This window comes from Stenella coeruleoalba (genome assembly GCF_951394435.1).
Source record: "Stenella coeruleoalba genome assembly, chromosome: 3".
NCBI classification, from domain to species: domain Eukaryota; kingdom Metazoa; phylum Chordata; class Mammalia; order Artiodactyla; family Delphinidae; genus Stenella; species Stenella coeruleoalba.
Genome location: NC_137148.1, coordinates 47,376,944 through 47,400,489, shown reverse-complemented (window position 1 = coordinate 47,400,489; position 23,546 = coordinate 47,376,944). Strand labels below are relative to the sequence as shown.

At 37.3% G+C, this 23,546-nt stretch overlaps 1 protein-coding gene across 2 annotated transcripts in view; it reads left to right on the top strand.

Annotated features, from left to right (window-relative positions):
• The window catches only part of DEPDC1B (DEP domain containing 1B), a 102,294-nt gene that overhangs the window by 59,689 nt on the left and 19,059 nt on the right, over positions 1 to 23,546 (top strand). For both annotated transcript variants that reach the window (XM_079918203.1, XM_079918202.1), the window contains exons 6-8: positions 1,189 to 1,236; positions 6,815 to 6,955; positions 23,346 to 23,512. In XM_079918203.1, coding sequence (XP_079774329.1) covers positions 1,189 to 1,236; positions 6,815 to 6,955; positions 23,346 to 23,512 — 356 coding nt within the window. The remainder of the gene's footprint in view (positions 1 to 1,188; positions 1,237 to 6,814; positions 6,956 to 23,345; positions 23,513 to 23,546) is intronic.

Here is a 23,546-nt window from a genome sequence, read left to right as displayed (position 1 = left end):
TGTGGCTCACGGGCTCTAGAGCGCAGGCTCAGTAGTTGTGACGCACGGGCTTAGTTGCTCTGCGGCATGTGGGATCTTCCCGGACCAGGGCTCGAACCTGTGTCCCCTGCATTGGCAGGTGGATTCTTAACCACTGCACCACCAGGGAAGCCCCGATCAGTTGTCTTTTATTTTATTTTATTTATTTATTTACTTATTTTTTGCGGTACGTGGGCCTCTCACTGCTGTGGCCTCTCTCCCGCTGTGGAGCACAGGCTCCGGACGCGCAGGCTCAGCGGCCATGGCTCACGGGCCCAGCCGCTCCGCGACATGTGGGATCTTTCCAGACCGGGGCACGAACCCGTGTCCCCTGCATCAGCAGGTGGACTCTCAACCACTGCGCCACCAGGGAAGCCCAGTTGTCTATTATTTTATTAAGTACATTCTTCAGAAAGAAGAGAGCACTTTACAAGCCTCAGGTTCATTAGCTCTAATGCAAGTCAACCAACCAGTGTCTCTGCAGTTTCACAGACAGTGGAGAAGGTGAGAAGTGGAAGCATGAGTGCTGGCCCCGCTCATCAGATGTCTGTGGCAGGGCCAGGGGAAGAGACCCTGTACCAAATGGTTCAGCTGGGTTTTTTTGTAGCAATGCTACTGATTATTATTTTAAGGCTGTCCTAATACTAATAACCTATATTGATATGTCAGTGGAACTTTCTTGCCTTAAAACATTTTGAAAATTGAAACATGTAAAATGATACTTATATTGGACATCGGACATAAAGAGTTTAACTTTTTTTTTTTTAAGGTATCTGATGAACTGGTTTCATAAATGCATTTGATGACTCATACTTTTGCTTTTTATGTTTTTTTCTTCTCTTTCTAAAATTCTTAGGATAATTGATTTGTTTGTCAGTGTGTTTATTTGGAACAAACTGTCAGATTTCTTCTTTTCCCTAAAACTTATACAAGTACATCTTGTCTTTAGAGAAATTTATAGTTATGGTTTATATAATCACGTGCTGTAACATCCCTGCTAAGGAAAAATTATCTTTTAAATGTTCTGATACACAAGCAGGTGATTTGTGATTAGCAGGTATGTTTCATATTACTTGGGCAAGTATCATTCTTATGATACCAAGTGTGTATATAATCCCTTGAATTATATGTAATTGAATAAAACATCTTTTTATTTTCCTTTTTCTGCAGAAGAACTTCCTCACTGGGTACTGTCAGCTATGAAGTGTTTGGCAAATTGTAAGTACTAAGTACCTGCCATTTTTATGAAATTAACAGAAATTCGTCCCCTAAATTAGAAAATTTTTGTGCTCAATGCCCTGAACATTGATTTGAGACCTTTGAGACTGGCAGTTAATTGTTTGGGGATTACTGTGCTTTTAATGATAAATTTGTGACACAGTGAAAGGGCTGAGTTACCCAGCATTTTTAAAGGGGTTTTGTGCTTCCATTTTCTTGTGGGTATAATCACACTACAGATAAGGTCCATACTGCTTCTTCTGCATGCTTCATCACAGGAAAGAATAATTAGTAATATTGAATGCAATATTGTAATAGATAAATGCCTGTTAACAGTTTATAGGTTTTTATTCCTAAAACCTAAATTTTTATTCCTAAAACATGTATTCCTAAGTATGCCTTATATTTACCTCATCAGTTTACTCAGCAGATCCTGTTTCCCGTTGGCTTTTTATAGGGCATTGGTTTAAGTTGGAGAGAAATGTTTTCAAAAACTAATCTAATTGGTATTCAGCATGGTTTGGAAGGAGAAGAACATGCATGCAGAGAAACAGAAAAGCCCGTTTCAGCGATTTGGCTGTAAAATGAGGGGTCTGGACCTGGGCAGCTCCTCTGAAGTTTTTCATAGGCATATGAAATCTCTTTCACTGGATATCATAGGCACTGAAGAAATGAGTTATCATGGTATCTCATTAACACTACTATTTTTCTGGGATTTTCAGAAGGCTTAACCCAAAGAAGGGATTCTAATGGTTAATGGCTTAACCCAAACAAGTGATTTTAATGAGAAAAATTCTAGTTATTTTAGCTGACTGATAATGGTGATATTTGTTCTATAGGGTCTTTTGAGTCTCAAAGATCACCTCAGAGAGGTTGTTTCTTTCTTCCCTTTTGGGTAAGACTAGCATGTACAGAGATACGTGTATAAATTCTTGAGTTAGTAGGCTCTGAATTATTAATTTCACTGAAGTTAGTTTTGTTTGATTATAGAATGAAACTAAAATAACTGTTCAGCTCACTGCGGGTGATCTCAGTGGTAAAATGTAGAAAATGATTATGTACTATCATCCTAAATATAAATAGCAATGGTAGTTTGTGAGAAGCCCAAAGTTCTCTGTGTTTAACTATTAAGATTTTCATAGGTTTTTGGTTCATGTTTTGGAACCCCTCTGAGATGTAGAGTCCTTTGGTTTTTAGTTTGGGGGAGTGCTTTTTATTCTTGCTCAGTCATTTGAAGCAAATTAATCTAAATTATATCTGTGGCCGGAATGACAAAATAGAAGGTATAAATGGGTTAAATGACCCATTTATGAATTTTTGGAAAACCAAGGATTTTGGAAGTTGATCAACTGGGAATGAACAGAGGAAGCCAGTATAACAAGTCTAGGCTATAATACGTAGTAAAGTGTATATTAAGGTGTGGTTATGATGTTGAATTCTCAATGGTGATCAAAATGTAATGAAGAGTATAATTTTCCCTCAAGCAAGATTTATACATAATGCCACAAAACTTCTGCAGAAAGGTTAGAATAACTGGAATTACCAATGGAGAGGAAAGATGTGAGGATCGACTTAGTAATGTTCTCCACATTAATGTTATGTTAGGTAGAAATTCTCGGGAACAGGGACACCTCTCACACGTATCAAGTGCAGTGCTTTACAGATGGTTGGCACATCCATAAACGTGCTTGCTTACATGTCAAAGAAAAAAAGGTGGCCAAACGGTGAGGTCAGCCTTTTGAATAGTTTTATAAAATTATTAATTTTTCCAAATTCTTATTGGCCTCCCCAAATTTACTTTGAGTCTCATCAAAGTCATGGTCTGTTCCTTATCCTTCTTATCTTTAATGAGTCTAGGTTCCCATTATAGTCCTCTAATAGGGAACAGAAAGGATAGGCTGATTATATGAGATTTTGAAGGCCCTGTGCCTCTTTTTCTGTAGTTTTACTGCTCACCTCTTCCCTTTGGGCCCATCTGCATTTATTGCAGACCATTGGCCTGGGTGCTTTCGTTGTTGGCCAGCCTCATGGTGGGCCACAGAATGAGGGACTGATGCTAAATAAATACAAAACCAGGTTAACTGTTTTTCTTCCTTGTGCACGTAGATTGCAAGAATCCAATAAAAAGTGGATGTAAGCAACTGACAAAGGATTAATCTCCAAAATTTATAAGCAGCTCATGCAGCTCAATAACAATAAAACAAACAACCCAATCCAAAACTGGGCAGAAGACCTAAATAGACATTTCTCCAAAGAAGATATACAGACTGCCAACAAACACATGAAAGAATGCTCAACATCATTAATCATTAGAGAAATGCAAATCAAAACTACAATGAGATATTACCTCACACCAGTCAGAATGGCCATCATCAAAAAGTCTAGAAACAATAGATGCTGGAGAGGGTGTGGAGAAAAGGGAACACTTTTGCACTGCTGGTGGGAATGTGAATTGGTACAGCCACTATGGAGAACAGTATGGAGGTTCCTTCAAAAACTACAAATAGAACTACCATATGACCCAGCAATCCCACTACTGGGCATATATCCTGAGAAAACCATAATTCAAAAAGAGTCATGTACCAAAATGTTCATTGCAGCTCTATTTACAATAGCCCGGAGATGGAAACAACCTAAATTTCCATCATCAGATGAATGGATAAAGAAGATGTGGCACATATATACAATGGAATATTACTCAGCCATAAAAAGAAACGAAATTGAGCTATTTGTAATGAGGTGGATAGACCTAGAGTCTGTCATGCAGAGTGAAGTAAGTCAGAAAGAGAAAGACAAATACCGTATGCTAACACATATATATGGAATTTAAGAAAAAAAAATGTCATGAAGAACCTAGGCGTAAGACAAGAATAAAGACACAGACCTACTAGAGAACGGACTTGAGGATATGGGGAGGGGGAAGGCTGAGCTGTGACAAAGCGAGAGAGAGGCATGGACATATATACACTACCAAACGTAAGGTAGATAGCTAGTGGGAAGCAGCCGCATAGCACAGGGAGATCAGCTCTGTGCTTTGTGACCTCCTGGAAGGGTGGGATAGGGAGGGTGGCAGGGAGGGAGACGCAAGAGGGAAGAGATATGGGAACATATGTATATGTATAACTGATTCACTTTGTTATAAAGCAGAAACTAACACACCATTGTAAAGCAATTATACCCCAATAAAGATGTTTAAAAAAAAAAAGGCAAATACCGTATGGTAACACATATATGTGGAATTTAAGAAAAAAAAATGTCATGAAGAACCTAGGGGTAAGACAGGAATAAAGACACAGACCTACTAGAGAATGGACTTGAGGATATGGGGAGGGGGAAGGGTAAGCTGTGACAAAGTGAGAGAGAGGCATGGACATATATACACTACCAAACGTAAGGTAGATAGCTAGTGGGAAGCAGCCACATAGTACAGGGAGATCAGCTCACCGCCTGGAGGAGTGGGATAGGGGAGGGTGGGAGGGAGGGAGACGCAAGAGGGAAGAGATATGGGAACGTGTATATGTATGGCTGATTCGCTTTGTTATGGAGCAGAAACTAACACACCATTGTAAAGCAATTATACTCCAATAAAGATGTAAAAAAAAAAAGTGGGTGTAAACAGTTCTTTTCCAAAGTCTTTCAGGAATAACATTTATAAAAACTAGATTAAAAAATATTCTGAAATTCAACATGATAGAGAAACAAAAGATCTTAGAACTATGGCCTCCTCTCATAGGGCTTGCCATGCATTGGCATTTTTAGGGAAACCTTTTTTTGGCTTGTTTTTGCATATTTTTATCAAGAATGATGAAGTGTTCAAAAAGGGGTACAACTGCTTAGAATGAACTGCATATTATCCTGGGAGGGAGTAATTCAAGGCAATGTGTATTGCTTGCTGAGACATATCCCACTATTTCAACTGACCAAACTTGGGATATTATACAGGAGGAAGCAAGTAAAAATGGCTATGTTTGCTGCTAGGTTAATGAGGTACCACACATATAGATATTTAATAATTTTCACTATTTTAGTCAATTTTAGAACATTAAAAGGTAAGAGAATTTTAAAGGAGACCAACAAAAAGCTGTTTCCACAATGTCCCAATGGCCTTGAAATGTGAAGGCCCACAATACTTAACTGTTCTTTTTTGTTTGATACTTTCTCTTTAGTTACAGTGATTCTGTAGGAAGAATTTCCTATCAATTTTTACTGGCTTCTCCTGCTGTCCTGAGAGTAGAGATCGGTTCCGGTACAGTTGCTTGTCTTGTGTTCTGCTGGCCCAGAACTGGCCAATCCATTTGCATCCCTTTCTTCCACACTGTGATGGAAATAGACAAGGCTGGCCAAGCAGCTCCTCGTGGACCACTTACCATTTCCCTCAGGCATGGGCAGATCCAGTTCTTCGCTCCACTTGGCGATGTAAATCTTGCCATCTGTGTATGGATTGTTGGGGGCATTTGCTGCCAGCTCTGTAGAGAGCTAAGAGTTTCTTGTTCCTCTTTGGTCCCTGATACAATGGGATCTCTGCCTCACTTGTTCCAGGCTTCTTGGTTCCTAGGTTGTCCCAGGTTTCTTAGAGTTACTTTGCAATATGACCCTGCTTGATAAACTATCTTTTTTATTTTTAAACTTGTTTTAAGCAGAAACATCAGTTTGTTTCTGCTTTGGTGTTATTTTCTATTATAATTTTGTTTAATAAAAATTCATTCAATGCCACTAATCACTCAAAAGCATTGTTGGGTAAATAAAACCTAGACTCTTAGATCAAAGAATTCAATAGGAATTTAGAGGTCATTTTATCCTGTCTCCCATAGTCTTTGTTTGAGCAGCTTTAAAATTTTTTTTAAAATTTTTTATAAACTATCTTTTGATGGTTGGTGATCAAATGGAGAGTTTTATAATCAGAATGAATTTAAGACACAATGTAAAATCTCCTTTTCAGAATATCTTTAGGAAAAAGAGTATACATTCTTATTAGTCTAAAATAGTTTAGAGGCAGAAATTATTTCACTCAACTCTGATTCTTGAATTTTATTTTATAGCAATGATGAAATAATGAAAAGCTTTAAAAAATTGCTTTATAGCTTATCTATTACATATATGAGGTAATTACTATGTTGGTTAGCTGTGTCAAGACTAGGAAAATATCTGGACTTCCCTGGCGGTCCAGTGGTTAGTACTGCGCACTTCCGCTGCAGGGATCGTGGGTTCCACCCCTGGTTGGGGAACTAAAATCCCATATTCCGCATGGCAAAAAAAGACTAGGAGAAATATTGACTATTTCGAAGAGAATTATCACTGTTTACATTTAATAAAAATGCCTTTCAGAAGGTCATAAAAGAAAGAGTCGGTTTCTTTGAAAATGGAAGTAAGCCAGTGATTTTCCTCATTGTTTTATAATAGATTTCAATTTAGACATAAAGTATATTTATATAAGCAAAATGTATAGTATTAGTCTTCTCCTTGAAAACTTTTCTGATCTTAATTATCTGTACACACCACACCTATGCACAGAGACTAATACTTAGAGATGATTGCCCCATTAATGTTTCTCTTTCTTTCTCTTTCCCTTTTTTAACAGGGCCTAATTGTTCGGATTTGAAGCAGCCTATGTATTTAGGATTTGAAAAAGATGTCTTTAAAACTATAGCTGATTACTATGGTCACTTGAAAGAGCCTTTGCTTACGTTTCACCTTTTTGATGCCTTTGTCAGTGTATTAGGTAAGTTGGAATATAATGACCGTATATCTTCACTACTGATATGGAATCATTTCATTTTTCACTATCTTGAGACTTCCATTAGCCCAATTTCCATAGCTTTTTTGAAATAAAAACAGATGGGATGCTTGCCTAGTTGGAGTCCTGCTCTATAAAGGAGGAAAAGAAAATAGTTAAGCTCTGTTATGAAACCTAAACAAGGACCAGTAGTTTTTTTTTTTTTTTTTGCAGTACGCGGGCCTCTCCCGTTGCGGAGCACAGGCTCCGGACACGCAGGCTCAGCGGCCATGGCTCACGGGCCCAGCTGCTCCGTGGCATGTGGGATCCTCCTGGACCGGGGCACGAACCCGTGTCCCCTGCATCAGCAGGTGGACTCTCAACCACTGTGCCACCAGGGAAGCCCCGGACCAGTAGTTTTTATTTCTTAGGGAGGAATAGTACGTTCTATGTCATTTCTGTACAAACAAGTATGACTTTATTGGTAAATAATGTAAATTTGACATTTACTCTTCATGAGTAAATCTACTACTCTGGATATGACTTCATGAATAGTCAAGTGTGAGAGAGATATTTTCATATAGAAATCTTATTTCTTTTTATAGAAGGAACAGGTTTTTGTAGGACTATTTGTTATCTGTGACATGTAAAATATAGTAACTACTGTTCTCTAAAACTTGTTGCTACTTCTCACATAGATTTATATTTCAGAATTTAAACTGTCAAAGAAACATGGTAAAAAGGAAAAAGAAATAAATATTGTTGGTATAGGCTTTTCTGATATTGTTCCTTTCTTCTTGGAAATCAGATTTTTCTGTTGATGTTGTGATTGTTCAATAAGTATTATTGTTTTCTTGTCCAAAAGTTTGCTTTAGTGACCAAATCACTGTGTGGGTATCATACTCTGTTATGTAAATTTGTAGGAATTAGCATCCTCTTGGTTTTGAGTGTTGTGGGCTTAGCAGTCTTCGCCTTCCCATTCCTCCTTCCCCATCTCTTCCCTTTCTACTGTCTTATTTTCTTGTTGGAAAGTAGGGATGCAGCCATAGTATCCTAACAAAATAACGTATCAGCAATATGTGAATAATGTACCTGATCTCTTAGCACAATACGTCGATTTTAAGATTTCATAGGATTTCTCATAATAAGAAGCAAAATGGAGCAATTATAAATCACGTACATAAGAGTGAGTTTGTTCTCAGAGAGACCAATATTGAGAACAGATGAAGGGATTAGACCTAGTACTGTGCTTTGAGACCACTGGGTCTTCTTGGTATTTTGTTTTCCACCAAGGAGAATTGGGGGGCTTATGTCCTTGTGAATATCATGCCTAATGATGACTACTTGCTGTTATTTAAGATGCATAAAGACTAATTGAGTAGATTCTCATTATAGCCACTTAATGCCATTATGCGACTGGTAAAAGACAAATTCTAAAGACAGGATTAAAAACCACTTCTTAGATTTTCTTCTCATTTTCCATTTTCATAATGTTTTATGGTAGAATTTAGAAACAAAAGAACTTGGAACTTAAAAAAAAACGAATTCCAATTTTAAAAAATTTTAATTTTTTATTGGAGTATAGTTGATTAACAATGTTGTGTTAGTTTCAGGTGAACAGCAAAGTGATTCAGTTATACATGTATCTATTCTTTTTCCCATTTAGGTTATTACAGAGTACTGAGCAGAGTTCCCTGTGCTGTACAGTAGATCCTTGTTGGTTATCTATTTTAAATATAGCAGTGTGTACATGTCAATCCCAAACTCTGTATCTATCCCTCCCTCCCAACCTTCCCCTCTGGTAACCATAAGTTCATTCTCTAAGTCTGTGAGTCTGTTTCTGTTTTGTAATAAGTTCATTTGTATCAATTTTTTTAGATTCCACATATAAGCGATATCATATGTTATTTGTCTTTCTCTGTCTGACTTCACTTAGTATGATAATCTCCAGGTCCATCCATGTTGGTGCAAATGACATTATTTCATTTACTTTGATGGCTGAGTGATACTCTTTTGTACATATGTACCACTTCTTAATCCATTCATCTGTTGGTTGGTGGACATTTAGGTTGCTTCCATGTCTTGGCTATTGTAAACAGCACTGCAGTGAACATTGGGGCACATGTATCCTTTTGATCCATGTTTTGTTCTGGATATATGCCCAGGAGTGGAATTGTTGAATCGTGAGGTAGGTCTATTTTTACTTTCTTAAGGAACCTCCATACTGTTCTCCACAGTGGCTGTATCAATTTACATTCCCACCAAAAGTGTAGGAGGGTTCCCTTTTCTCCACACCCTCTCCAGCATTTATTGTTTGTAGATTTTTTGATGATGGCCATTCTGACTGGTGTGAGGTGATATCTCATTGTAGTTTCGATTTGCATTTCTCTAATAATTAGTGATGTTGATTATCTGTTCGTATGCCTCTTGGCCACCTGTATCTTCTTTGGAGAAATGTCCATTTAGGTCTTCTGCTCATTTTTTGATTGTGTGTGTGTGTGTTTTTTTTTTTTTTTTATATTGAGCCACATGAGCTGTTTGTAAATTTGGGAGATTAATTGCTTGTTGGTCATATCATTTGCAAATATTTTCTCTCATTCTGTGGGTTGTCTTTTCATCGTTTTTATGGTTTCCTTTGCTGTGCAAAAGCTTTTAAGTTTAATTAGGTCCCATTTGTTTTTGTTTTCATTTCCATGACTCTAGGAGATGGATCAAAAAAGATCTTTCTGTGATTTATGTCAAAGAGTGTTTTCCTCCAAGAGTTTAATAGTATCTGGCCTTACATTTAGGTCTTTAATTCATTTTAAGTTTATTTTTGTGTTTGGTGTTAAAGAATGTTCTAATTTCATTTTTTTTACATGTTGCTGTCCAGTTTTCCCAGTACCATTTATTGAAGAGACTGTCTTTTCTCCAGTGTATAGTCTTGCCTCCTTTGTCATAGATTAATTAACCATAGGTACGTGGGTTTATTTCTTGGCTTTCTATCCTGTTTCATTGATCTATATTTCTGTTTTTCTGCCAGTACCATACTGTCTTGGTTACTGTAGCTTTGTAGTATAGTTTTGAAGTCAGGGAGCCTGATTCCTCCAGCTCCGTTTTCCATTCTCAAGATTCCTTTGGCTATTGGGGGTCTTTTGTTTTTCCATACAAATTGTGAAAGTTTTTGTTCTAGTTCTGTGAAAAATGCCACTTGTAATTAGATAGGGATTGCACTGAATCTGTAGATTACCTTGGATAGTATAGTCATTTTGACAATATTGATTCTTCCAATACAGGAACATGGTATATCTTTCCATCTGTTTGTGTCATCTTCAATTTCTTTCATCAGTGTCTTACAGTTTCCAGAATACAGGTCTTTTGTCTCCTTAGGTAGGTTTATTCCTAGGTATTATAATCTTTTTGATGCAATGGTAAATGGGATTGTTTCTTTAATTTCTCTTTCTGATCATTGGTAGTTAGTGTATAGAAATGCAACAGATTTCTGTGTATTAATTTTGTATCCTGTAACTTTACCAGATTCATTGATGAGCTCTAGTAGTTTTCTGGTGGCACCTTTAGGATTTTCTATGTATAGTATTATGTCATCTGCAAACAGTGACAGTTTTACTTCTTCTTTTCTAATTTGGATTCCTTTTATTTCTTTTTCTTCTCTGATTGCCATGGCTAGGACTTCCAAACCTATGTTGAATAAAAGTGGCAAGAGTGGACATCTTTGTCTTGTACATGATCTTAGAGGAAGTGCTTTCAGCTTTTCACTGTTGAGTATGATGTTAGCTGTAAGTTTGTCATATATAGCCTTTATTATGTTGAGGTATGTTCCCTCTATGCCCACTTTCTGGAGAGTTGTTTTTTTTTTTTATCATAAATGGGCGTTGAATTTTGTCAAAAGCTTCTTCTGCATCTATTGAGATGATCATATGGTTTTTATTCTTCAATTCGTTGATGTGGTGTATAACACTGATTGATTTGCAGATATTGAAAAATCTTTACATCCCTGGGATAAATCTGACTTGATCATAGTGTATGATCATTGTAATTCAGTGTTGGATTTGGTTTGCTAGTATTTTGCTGAGGATTTTTGCATCTATGTTCATCAGTGATATTGGCCTGTGATTTTCTTTTTGTGTTGTATCTTTGTCTGGTTTTGGTATCAGGGTGAGGGTGGCCTCATAGAATGATTTTGGGGGTTTTCTTTCCTCAGCAATGTTCTGGAATAGTTCAGAAGGGTAGGTGTTAACTCTTCTCTAAATGTTTGATGGAATTTTCCTGTGAAGCCAACTGGTCCTAGACTTTTGTTCATTGGGAGTTTTTTTTTTTAACATCTTTATTGGAGTTTAATTGCTTTACAATGGTGTGTTAGTTTCTGCTGTATAACAAAGTGAATCAGCTATACATATACATACATCCCCATATCTCCTCCCTCTTGCGTCTCCCTCCCACCCTCCCTATCCCACCCTTTTAGGTGGACACAAAGCACTGAGCTGGCCTCTCTGTGCTATGCGGCTGCTTCCCACTAGTTATCTGTTTTACATTTGCTAGTGTATATTATGTCCATGCTACTCTGTCTCTTTGTCCCAGCTTACCCTTCCCCCTCCCCGTGTCCTCAAGTCCATTCTCTATGTCTGTGTCTTTATTCCTGTCCTGCTGTTGAGAGTTGTTTTTTTTTATCACAGTTTCAGTTTCAGTACTTGTGATAGGTCTGTTCATATTTTCTGTTTCTTCCTGGCTCACTCTTGGGATATTGTACCTTTCTAAGAATTTGTCCATTTCTTCTTGGTTGTCCTTTTTATTGGCATATAGTTGCTTGTAGTAGTCTCTTATGATCCTTTGTATTTCTGTGATGTCCATTGTAGCTTCTCCTTTTTCATTTCTAATTTTATTGATTTGAGCCTTCTCCCTCTTTTTCTTAATCTGTCTGGATAAAGGTTTGTTAATTTTGTTTATCTTTACAAGAACCAGCTTTTAGTTTCATTGATCTTTTCTATTTTCTTCATTTGTATTTCATTTATTTCTGCTCTGATCTTTATGATTTCTTTCCTTCTACTAACTGTGGGTTTTGTTTGTTCTTTCTCTAGTTGCTTTAGGTGCAAGTTTAGGTTGTTTATTTGTGATTTTTCTTCTTTCCTGATGTAAGATTGTATTACTATGAACTTCCCCCCTTAGAATTGCTTTTGCTGCATCCCATAGGTTTTGGATTTTCGTGTTTTCATTTTAATATGTCTCTAGGTATTTTTTGATTTCCCCTTTTGATTTCTTCAGTGATGTGTTGGGTGTTTAGTAGCATATTGTTTAGCCTCCATTTGTTTGTGTTTTTCACCGTTTTTTTGTGGGTTTTTTTGTGGTTGATTTCTAATCTCGTAGTGTTGTGGTTGGAAAAGTTGCTTGATATGATTTTAGTTTTCTTAAATTTACTGAGACTTGCTTTGTGGCCCAGCATGTGATCAATCCTGGAGAATGTTCCATGTGCATTTGAGAAGAATGTGTATTCTGCTGCTTTTGGATGGAATGCTTTATAAATATCAATTAAGTTCATCTGGTCTAATGTGTCATTTAAGGCCTGTGTTTCCTTATTGATTTTCTATCTGAATGATCTGATAGAAATGGATGGACCATCTTGATGGTCCATTGATGAAAGTTTGGTGTTAAAGTCCCCCACTATTATTGTGTTACTGTTGATTTCTCCTTTTACGGCTGTTAGTATTTGCCTTATATATTGAGGTGCTCCTATGTTGGGTGCATATATATTTACAATTGTTATACCTTCTTCTTGGATTGATTCCTTGATCATTATATAGTGTCCCTCTTTGTCTGTTACAACAGTCTGATATGAGTATTGCTACTCCAGCTTTCTTTTGATTTCCATTTGCATGGAATACCTTTTTCCATCCTCTCACTTTCAGTGTGTATGTCTCTAGATCTGAAGTGGTTCTCCTGTAGACATGATATATACGGGTCTTGTTTTTATATCCATTCAGCCAGTCTATGTCTTTTGGTTGGAGCATTTAATCCATTTACATTTAAGATAATTATTGATATGCATGTTCTTACTGCCATTTTGTTAATTGTTTTGGATTTGTTTTTGTAGATGTTTTTTCTTCCCTTCCTCTTTTATTCTCTTGTGATTTGATAACTAACTTTAGTGTTGTGTTTGGATTCCTTTTTCTTTCTCATGTGTATCTATTGTAGATTTTCAGTTTGTCGTTACCCTGAGGTTTTGATATAGCAGTCTATATATATAAACAAGATTGTTTTAAGTTGCTGCTCTTTTAATTTCAAGTGCATTTCCAATATCCTGCATTTGTGTTCTCTTCTTGCAGTTGCTGGTTTTGATATCATATTTGTGTGCAGATGATTTCCAACCTTTGCTGTATGTTTGCCTTTACCAGTGAGCTTTTCCATTTGCTATTTTCTTGTTTCTAGTTGTGGCCTTTCCTTTTCCACTTAGAGAAGTTCCTTTAGCATTTGTTGCAAAGCTGGTCTGGTGGTGCTGAATCCTCTTAGCTTTTACTTGTCTGTAAAGCTTTTGATTTCTCTGTGGAATCTGAATGAGAGCCTTTCTGGGTAGAGTCAGTTGGAAGCTCAGTGGAAGCTGACTGAAGAAATTCTCATTTGAGTACTGGCCTCTAGGAAATCAAATGGAAGGTGTTTAAAAATGTATGAGTTCCAATTTGCATCAGTTACATTTGTGATATCATTGGTCTGTTCTACCCCCAATTGTTCATTTTGTTCTCATCTAGGAATTAAAGCTGGTTGTTTCCAAATTGATGTCAGAGTCAGCCATCAGCTAAAATATTTTCAGTAGAGGCTTTGAGGTGGAAAAGGATGGATAGAATGGAGAATTTATTATTCTTAGGTGTCAGCAATAATAGACTAGTGTGTATAGATGGTGACATATATTAACCTTCCCTGATCAGTCCTGCTCAAGTGAATATATTTCAGACACCCTGCATTGAAAACCATAGTTTTTAGAACTTTACATAGTGAAAGAAAAAAGTCTTCTAGGTTATGACGACCATAATTTGTTTATATGAATAACAAATATTATCTAATATAGCAGTCCTGTTAGAATCTGTGGGAAAGTGTATCATATCTAGGTCTGTGCAAACTCGATACATAGGTTGAATCCCAGGAGGAATTAGTCATTCCTTAAACCTTTTGACTTACTTTGATTGGAATAGGATCCCCTTAGATAAAATGCTTTAAAGTAGGTAATCAGTCTACTTTGTTGTAGAAGCTAATTCTGCAGCAATTTCAATGGAAATGGTTTTTAGTTTAGTTAATGAATTTCTTTTGAGGGTTATTCCTTTGCTTCTTGCATGAAATAATTCTGGCTTTATGCCATAACTGTGACCCTGAGAACAGTCATTGATAGGTGAAACAGGATATCGAAGTGTTCTTAAAGAAAAAAATGAAAAAAAAAAGACATTTTTGGAGGTTTAAGACTTACCCTTTACTTATACTATACTTCGTCTCAGCAGTCTGACCTAACAACATAACTGTGACTAGTAATAAATCTTCATTTCCAAAATGGCAGTTCCTTATATTAAGATCAGAGTTCGGCTGACTCTTGAATAGGGTGAGTGAGATAGTATAGCAGCCTTTACACACACTTCACATGCACCCTAGGATCCACTGAGCTGTGTAGCTTGCAATAAGTTGGCATACTGAGGAAAAAAGAAGGCAGAAAGGAAGCACAAAGGGGCATGGGAGCAGGGAAGAGTGTTTTGGAAAATTGGCTGGCTTGTGTGTTATATGATGTTAATATCTGAGATCCTAGACTGGTGATCTATGGGCCAAATCTGGCTCATGAATACATCTGGTTTAACTTGTGTGTTTTAAAAAGAAAGTTTAATTAATTGTCAAACTTTAAGAAATAGGAAATTCACATAAGAGTTTATATTTTTGGCTTCTGCTCCTATAGGCAGGTGAGTTTGTGGCTGGCTCCTGGTTTATGTGCTAATAGGCTGGAAGGCTGACACAGTAGGTCTTTCCTTTCTCCTAGATGTAAAGTTTAGAAAATGCCATTGAAATTCACTAGACCGGTTATACATTGGATCATGTAACTCAAAGACTGAGATCTCCTCCTTTGTTTTTTAACCTAGAAATATCCATAAGGTTAGGTTTTCCATTCTTTGGTTCTTTTGTATAGTGATTTCTAGGAGATCCTCTGGAGCTGTGTGCCATCTTGCTTTGTAACCTCTTTGCCCTCATGCGCTTCAGGTTATCTCAGGGTCCTTATCCCATAGTGGAAAACAATTCCTTTTTTCAGAGAGTGCCTACTTGGTGCACCTGAACAGACAGAGAGCTCTTGCCCATGTTAGTCTGAAGTTCTTGCTGGTGGTGCTCTCTGCTCTCAGGGCCCAGGGCTTATGGCCCAAGCTTTTGAAATTGCAGATGGACCAAGGTAAAGATACTGAATCACCTCCAAATGTAATGACTACTGTTATGTCAAGATTATTGGAATAAAGTGAGTTAGGTAGTTCTTAAAGATGGAAATTTAGGCAAATGCCTAGGTATTCACTGGCTGTAACTAAACACATAAATTACACACTACTATATATAAAATAGATAAGCAACAAAAACCTTCTGTATAGCACAGGGAACTATATTCAATATCTTATAATAACCTATAATGGAAAAGAATCTGAAAAAGAATTATATGTATATATATATGCACATATAAATAAATCTATATGATATAGTAAATATATATATAACTGAATCACTTTGCTGTACACCTGAAACTAACACAACATTGTAAATTAATTCTTCAATAAAAATGGTTAGGTGGTGCAGTGGTTGCGAGTCCGCCTGCCGATGCAGGGGACACGGGTTTGTGCCCCGGTCTGGGAAGATCCCACATGACGCGGAGCGGCTGGGCCCGTGAGCCATGGCCGCTGAGCCTGCGCGTCCAGAGTCTGTGCTCCGCAACGGGAGAGACCCATGTACCAAAAAAAAAAAAAAAATTATTGGTATGTTCTGCATGTAAATCCTTTGTTAGATATATTTATTGCAAATATTTTCTCCTGGAATGTGGTTCTTTTCCCCCTTTTTCTTAACAATGTCTTTCAAAAAGCAGAAGTTTTCAGTTTTGAAGTCTATTTTATCATTTTCTTTTATGGTTCATGCTTTTTGTATCTCAAGAAAATTTTGCCTACCTTTAAATATTGTACTATTTCATTTATAATGTTACTACCTTACAACATTCTTTCATTTTTTTCCACTGCCCTTTGTGCTATTGTTATCATACATTTTAGTGCTACATATATTTTTAATAATGTGTTATAACCCTACTATATATTGTTGTTATTTTTTCTTTAAACAGATGATTTTCTTTCTTTCTTTTGTTTCTGTTTGCTTTCTTTTTTAATATTTTTTCTTCCAGTTTTATTGAGATATTATTGACATACAACACCTTATAAGTTTAACATAAACAGCATAATGATTTGACTTGCATACATCCTGAAATGATTACCAGAATAAGTTTAGTGAACATCCATCATGTCATTATAGATGCAGAATTAAAGAAATAGAAAAAAATGGTTTTTTTCCCCTTGTGATGAGAACTCTTAGGATATACTTTGTTAACAATTTTCATATATAACATACAGCAGTGTTGATTATATTTATTTTGTTGTACATCACATTCCTAGTACTTATTTACCTTATAGCTGGATGTTTGTACCTTTGATTGCCTTCATCCAATCCCCCCACCCCTGCCTCTGGCAACCAGAAATCTGGTCTCTTTTTCTATGAGTTTGTCTATTTGTTTGTTTTCGATGTATTGACCTGCAACACTACGTTAATTCCTGTTATACAACATAGTGATTTGATATTTCTGTACATTTTAAACTGATCACCAAGATGAGTCTTTTTACAGTATGTCACCATACGAGATATTACATAGTTATTGACTGTATTCCCCTAATGTACTAAATGTATATATATGTAATTTCATACCTGTGATGCATTTATTTTGCAACTGGAAGTTTGTACCTCTTAGTCTCCCTCACTTTTTCTTTCCTCTCCCCACACATCTCCCCTCTGGCAACCACCTGTTCATTCTACGTATCTATAGCTCTGTTTTTGTTTTGTTATGTTTGTTCACTCCTTTGGTTTTTTAGATTGCACGTATAAGTGAAATCATACAGTATTTGTCTTTCTTTGACTTATTTTACTTAGCATAATACCCTCTAGGTCCATCCATGTTGTTGGCAGTGGCAAGATTTCATTCTTTTTAATGGCTGAGTAGTATTCCATTGTGTGTGTGTGATATATATATACATACACGCACACACACAAACACACACACCTTCTTTATCCATTCATCTATTGGTGGTCATTTTGGTTGCTTCCATATCTTGGCTATTGTAAATAATGCTGGAATGAAATAGGGGTGCATGTATCTTTTATAATTACTGTTTTTGTTTTCTTCAGATGTATACCCAAGAGTGGAATTGCTAGATCATATGGTAGTTATATTTTTTAATTTTTGAAGAATCTCTATAATGTTTTCCATAATGGCTGCACCAACTTGCATTCTCATTAACAGTGCACAAGAGTTCCCTTTTCTCCACATCTTCGCCAACCCTTACTTGTTGTCTTTTTGATAACTGCCATTCTGACAGGTGTGAGGTGGTATCTCACTGTGGTTTTGATTTGCATTTCCCTGATGATGAGTGATGTTGAACATCTTTTCATGTGCCTGTAGGCCATTTGTATGTTTTCTTTGGAAAAATGTCTGTTCAGATCCTCTGTCCCCTTTTTAATCAGGTGGTTTGGTTTTCTGATGTTGAATTGTATGAGTTCTGTTTTTTTGGGGGGGGTATTAACCCCTTATTGGATACATTGTTTGTAAATCTTCTCCCATTCAGTAATTGGCCTTTTCCTTTTGTTCATAGTTTCCTTCACCATGCAAAAAGCTTTTTAGTTTGATGTTGTCCCATTTGTTTATTTTTGCTTTTGTTTTTCTGGATACATATCCAAAAAATATTATAAGACCAGTGTCAGAGAGCACGCTGCCTGTTTTCTTCTAGAAGTTTTATGTTTTCAAGTCTTACATTTAAGTCTTTAATCCATTTTGAATTTATTTTTGTGCATAGTGTGAGAGAGTACTCCAGTTTGATTCTCTTGCATGTAGTTTTCCGGTTTTCCCAACACCAATTATTGAAGTGGCTGTCTTATCCTTATTGTATATTCTTTCCTCCTTTATTGAAGATTAATTGCTCATATTAGTGTGGTTCACTTCTGGGCTGTCTGTTCTGTTCCATACTGTTTTGATGATTGAAGCTTTGTAGTATAGTTTTAAATCAGGGCGTATGCTACCTTCAGCATTGTTTTTCCTCCTCAAGATTGTTTTGGCTATTCAGGGTCTTTTGTGTTTCCATAAAAATTATTTAGAATTATTTATTCTTGTTCTGTAGAAAATGACAGTGGTGTTTTGCTAGGGATTACATTGAATTTGTAGATTGCCTTGGGTAGTATGGCCATTTTAACAATGAGCACGAATGCATGAGCACTGCACATCTGTCCAGTTGTTTTTGTCATCTTTGAATTCTTTCATTAATGTCTCATTGTTTTCAGAGTACAAGTTTTTTATCTCCTTCATTAGATTTATTCCTAGGTATTTTATTCTTTCTGATGAAATTGTAAGTGGGATTTTCTTAATTTCTTTTTCTGATAGTTCATTATTAGTGTATAGTAATGCAACAGATTTTTGTATATTGATTTTGTATCCTGCAACTTTACCAAATTTGTTTATTAGTTCTAACAGTTTTCTGGTCCTGGACTTTTGTTTGTTTGGGGTTTTTTCATTACTGATTCAATTTCATTATTGGTAATTGGTCTGTTCAAGTTTTCTGTTTCTTTCAGATTTAGTCTTGGGAGACTGTACATTTCTAGGAAGTTATCCATTTCTTTTAGGTTGTCCAATTTATTGGCATATAATTTTTGTTTGTGGTAATCTCTTGTGATCCTTGTATTTTTGGGGTATCTGTTTAACTACTCCTCTTTCATTTCTGATTTTATTGATTTGGGCCCTCTCTCTTTTTTCTTGATGAATCTAATGATTTATCAATTTTATTTGTCTTTTCAAAGAACCAGCCTTTAGTGTAATTGGTGGTTTTTATTTTTCGGTTTGTTTTTTGTCTTTTTTTCATTTGTTTCTTCTCTGATATTTATTTCTTTCCCTCTACTAACTTTGGGTTTTCTTTGTTCTTCTTTTTCTAGTTCCTTTAGGTGTAAGTTTAGGTTGTTTGAGATTTTCTTGTTTCCTGAAGTAAGCTTGTGTCACTTCCCTCTCAGAACTGCTTTCACTTCATCCCATCAATTTTGGATCATTGTATTTCCACTCTCATTTGCCTCCAGGTAGTTTTTGATTTCTTCCTCTTTTTGTTTTGTGTATCCTTTGACTACTTATTGTAGACATAGGTGAATTTTACTACTTTTGCCTTTTAAACTTCCTATTAGCTTTATAACTGGTTGATCCACTACCTTTACTGTATGTTTGCCTTTACCAGTGAGATTTTTCCTTTCATAATTTTTACATTTCTAGTTGTGGCCTTTTCTTTTTTGCTTTGAGAAGTCCCTTAACATTTTTTGTAAGGCCAGTTTGGTGGTGTTGAAGTCTTTCTAGCTTTTGCTTATCTGTAAAACTCTTTATCTCTCCTTCAACTCTGAATGATAACCTTGTTGGGTAGAGTATTCTTGGTTGTAGGTATTTTTCCTTTCATCTCTTTGGGTGTATTGTTCTACTCCCTTCTGGCCCACAAAGTTTCTGCTGAAAAATCAGCTTATGGTTTTATGGGACTTCCCTCGTACCTAACTAGTTGATTTTCTCTTGCTGCTTTTAGAATTCTCTCTTTACATTTAATTTTTGCCATTTTAATTATAATGTGTCTTGTTGTGGACCTTTTGGGGTTAATCTTGTTTGGGACTCTCTTTACTTCCTGGGCCTGGATGTCTTTTTCCTTTGCCAGGTTAGGGATGTTTTCAGCTCTGATTTCTTCAAATAAGTTCTCTTCCCCCTTCTTTCTCTGTTCTCCTTCTGGGACCCCTATAATTCAAATGTTAGTATACTTAATGCTGTTCCAGAGGTCTCTTAAACTATCCTCATTTTAAAAAGTTCTTTTTCTGTTTTTTTTTTGTTCAGCTGGGTGAATTACCACTGCTCTGTCTTCCAGACTGCTGATTTGTTCCTCTGGGTCTACTATATCTAGTCTACTATTGATTCCTTCTAGTGTATTTCAATTATTGTATTCTTCCACTTTGTTTGGTTCTTTATGTTTTCTAAATCTTTGTTGAAATTCTCACTGTGTTCGTCCATTCCTCTCCTGAGTTCAGTGAGTATCTTTATTGTCATTACCCAGAACTCTTTATTGGGTAGATTGCTTATCTCCACTTTAAGTTTTTTCCCTGAGGTTTTGTATTGTTCCTTCTTTTGGAATATATTGCTTCTTATCCTCATTTTGCATAATTCTCTGTTTTTATGTCTATGTATTTAGTAGGTTGGTTACATCTCCTGATCTTGGAAGAGTAGCTTTATATAGGAGATGTATTGTGGGACCCAGTGGCACATCACCCCCTTCTGGTCACCAGAGCTATATGCCCTGCGGGTGCTCCCTACGTAGGCTGCGTTTGCCCTTTTGTTGTGGTGAGGCCACCTACTGTGGGTGCACTGGGAGGTGGGGCTGCTCCCCTTCACCCCCAGCCCAATTGACTGCAAGGCCCTGAGTCGTGTGGTGGATGTGGGCTTGCTAGAGGGTGGGGTAGGCTTCACACATGGCTGGCTCTGTGATCTGGTGGTCCATGTGGCTGCTGTGGACCCGCTGGTGGTGGGGGGGCAGGCCCCCTAGCACTAGTAGATTAGAGGGAGGATTCCAAAATGGTGCTTGCCAGCACTGGTTCATCACGGTAGAATGAGCTCCCCAAAATGGCTGCTGCCAGTGTCTCCACCCCCAGGAAGAATCCCAGTCTCCTCCTCCCTCTCTGGGAGACTCTCCAAGATGAGCAAGTTGGTTTGACCCAGGCTGCTTTCAAACTACTACTTCTGTGCTGGGACTCAGAGTACATGAGATTTTGCACATGCCCTTTAAGAGTGGAGACTCTGTTTCCTCCAGCCCTCCAGCCCTCCTGAAGGTAAGCCCCACTTGGTTTCAAAGCCAAATGTCCTGGGTGCTTGTCCTTCTGGTGCAGGAACCCCAAGCTGGGGAGCCCCATGTAGGATCTGACCCCTCACATTCTGGGGAGGACCTCTGCAGTTGTGATATTCCTACCATTTGTGGGTTGCCTACTCATTTATGTGGGTCCTTTAATATTGAATCTCTGCTCCTCCTACATGTTTCATTGTGACTCTTTCTTTATATCTTTAGTTGTGGAAAATCTTTTCTGCTAGTCTTCGGGTCATTTTCATAGCTCTGTAGGTAGTTGCAACTTTGGAGTGCCCATGGGAGAAGGTGAGTTCAGGGTCTTTCTACTCTACCATTTTGTCCCTCCCCCTACCCTTGAATGTTTACTTTTATGCTTTGTACCATATACTAGGAAATAGGACTTGCCAAAAGAAATGCATTATGATTTCAATTATCTTGAAGTCTTATTTATAAAACTGTGTGTGTGTGTGTGTGTGTGTGTGTGTGTGTGTATATGAAACATAAAGTTAAGGTGAAATTTGACTCTCCACAGGTGTTTATAATTTGGTAAAAGAAGGGATTTGTGGCCTAATGTGATAGAAGTCTTTGTGGCAAAAGTAAAAGACGTCATGGAGAAATAGATCTAGAATGTAATTGGTCTTTACCAGATCCAGCTGCTACCAGTTCCAACCTCATGCAGACTGTAATCATGCCTTGAATCTTCCTTCCTCCCTCCCTGTTATCCCTTTACAGTCTATTCTCTATACAGCTGCCAGAGTAAAAATAATTCAAACCAAATGGCTCTCCTGCCCAGAATCCTTCAATGGCTTCTTGGGTCAATTACAGTGAAACCCAGAGTCCTTAATGATAGTCTACAAGGTTCTACATGATCTGGCTCTTGGCTTCCTCTCTAACCTCATTTCTGACTTGAATATTTCTTGCATACCCCTCTCTCTTCACACTGCCCTCATTGCTGTTCCTCAGACATTCCAGACATACTCCCTTGTCACAATCTTTGTCATTGCTATTTCCTTTACCGTGAAAATTTGTCTCTGTGTTATCTGCCAGGCATACTCTCATTTTCTTCAGATTTCTGCTCAAATGTCCCCCTTAGTGAGTAACTTTCCCCAAAACTCTAGGAGTATTTTCTCATCATTCCCCAGCTCCTTTCCTTTTTTTCCTTCAAACCCAAAGTCCTTAGTCTGGCATTCAAGGCCTTCTAAGATCTCATCTCTGCTAACCTTTTTCGCTTCATTTCTATTGGGCACTCACAGCCTATGCTATAGTCTTATTGAGTGACTTACAGGTTCCCTAATATGCCTGTTGCACATGTCTCTTGCAGCACCTCTCACATTTTGCTACTTACTTTTTTATGGGCCTCTCCTCACAGTGCATAAGCTCTTTAAAGGAAGGGACCTGGCATATTTTTATATTTCTGAGACCTAGCATTGTTCCTGGCATATCGTACATGGCCAGTAAATATTTACTGAATATAAAAGATGGTTTTGTCTCCAAGCAGAGACTAGTTGGAACTTGAAAAAGTTGGATATGAACCAATAAATGGTTGAAAGCAGTTTCATCTCTTCAGAAGGCTTGGAGGTGTGTGTGTCCAGAGACAAATATGGTTGAAGAGAGCACAATATTAGAATACCCTAATTTTTAGCAAAATCATATTGGGTGAGGAGGGATGACATGTAACATGACTGAATCATCACACTTAGCTAGAAAAAATAGCTTAAGTGGGAGGAAGGTGTTATTTAGAAAGAAGCAGAGCCATTAGGCACCGGAATGACTCTAACAGCATTAATCCTATTATTTAGTCTGTGAGAGTCATGCAGGATGGTGACCATGCTCCTCATGAGGAAATAGTACACAAGGGGAAACTTCAGGGCAGTGATGGCACGTTCATGTTCTTGCTCATGCTGTCTTGGACCTCTTGCAGAGTGTTGAGAGTTAAGTTAGGCTTAACCTGACTGCTCTTGGCTCAGAGGGAAAGAATGCTATGAAAATTTAGTTTTATCTGTCAAGGGTGTGGGAGGGGGAAATGGCTGTATTTGTTTTATATATTTGCCAACGCTGGTTGGTGGTTCGTGTTTTCTATGCAAATTTGTGACAGTGGATCTATGTCAGTTAGCCCAGTATAATTGCACATGCAAACATGCTTTATATAATTTTAGTAATACATGTTTTGTAAAAATGTGAACATAATAGAGTCAGGTAGGCTATAGGTTTTTAAAGGATTAAAACCTTTTTTTCTTTTTCTAAATCAGGTTTGTTACAGAAAGAGAAAATGGCCATTGAAGCATTTCAAGTTTGCTGCCTCCTCCTGCCTCCTGAAAATAGAAGAAAGTTACAGCTGTTGATGAGGATGATGGCAAGGATCTGCTTAAATAAGGAGATGCCACCACTGTGTGATGGCTTTGGCACCCGAACACTGGTACGTTGATTTCTAACATCTACGAGGACTGGAG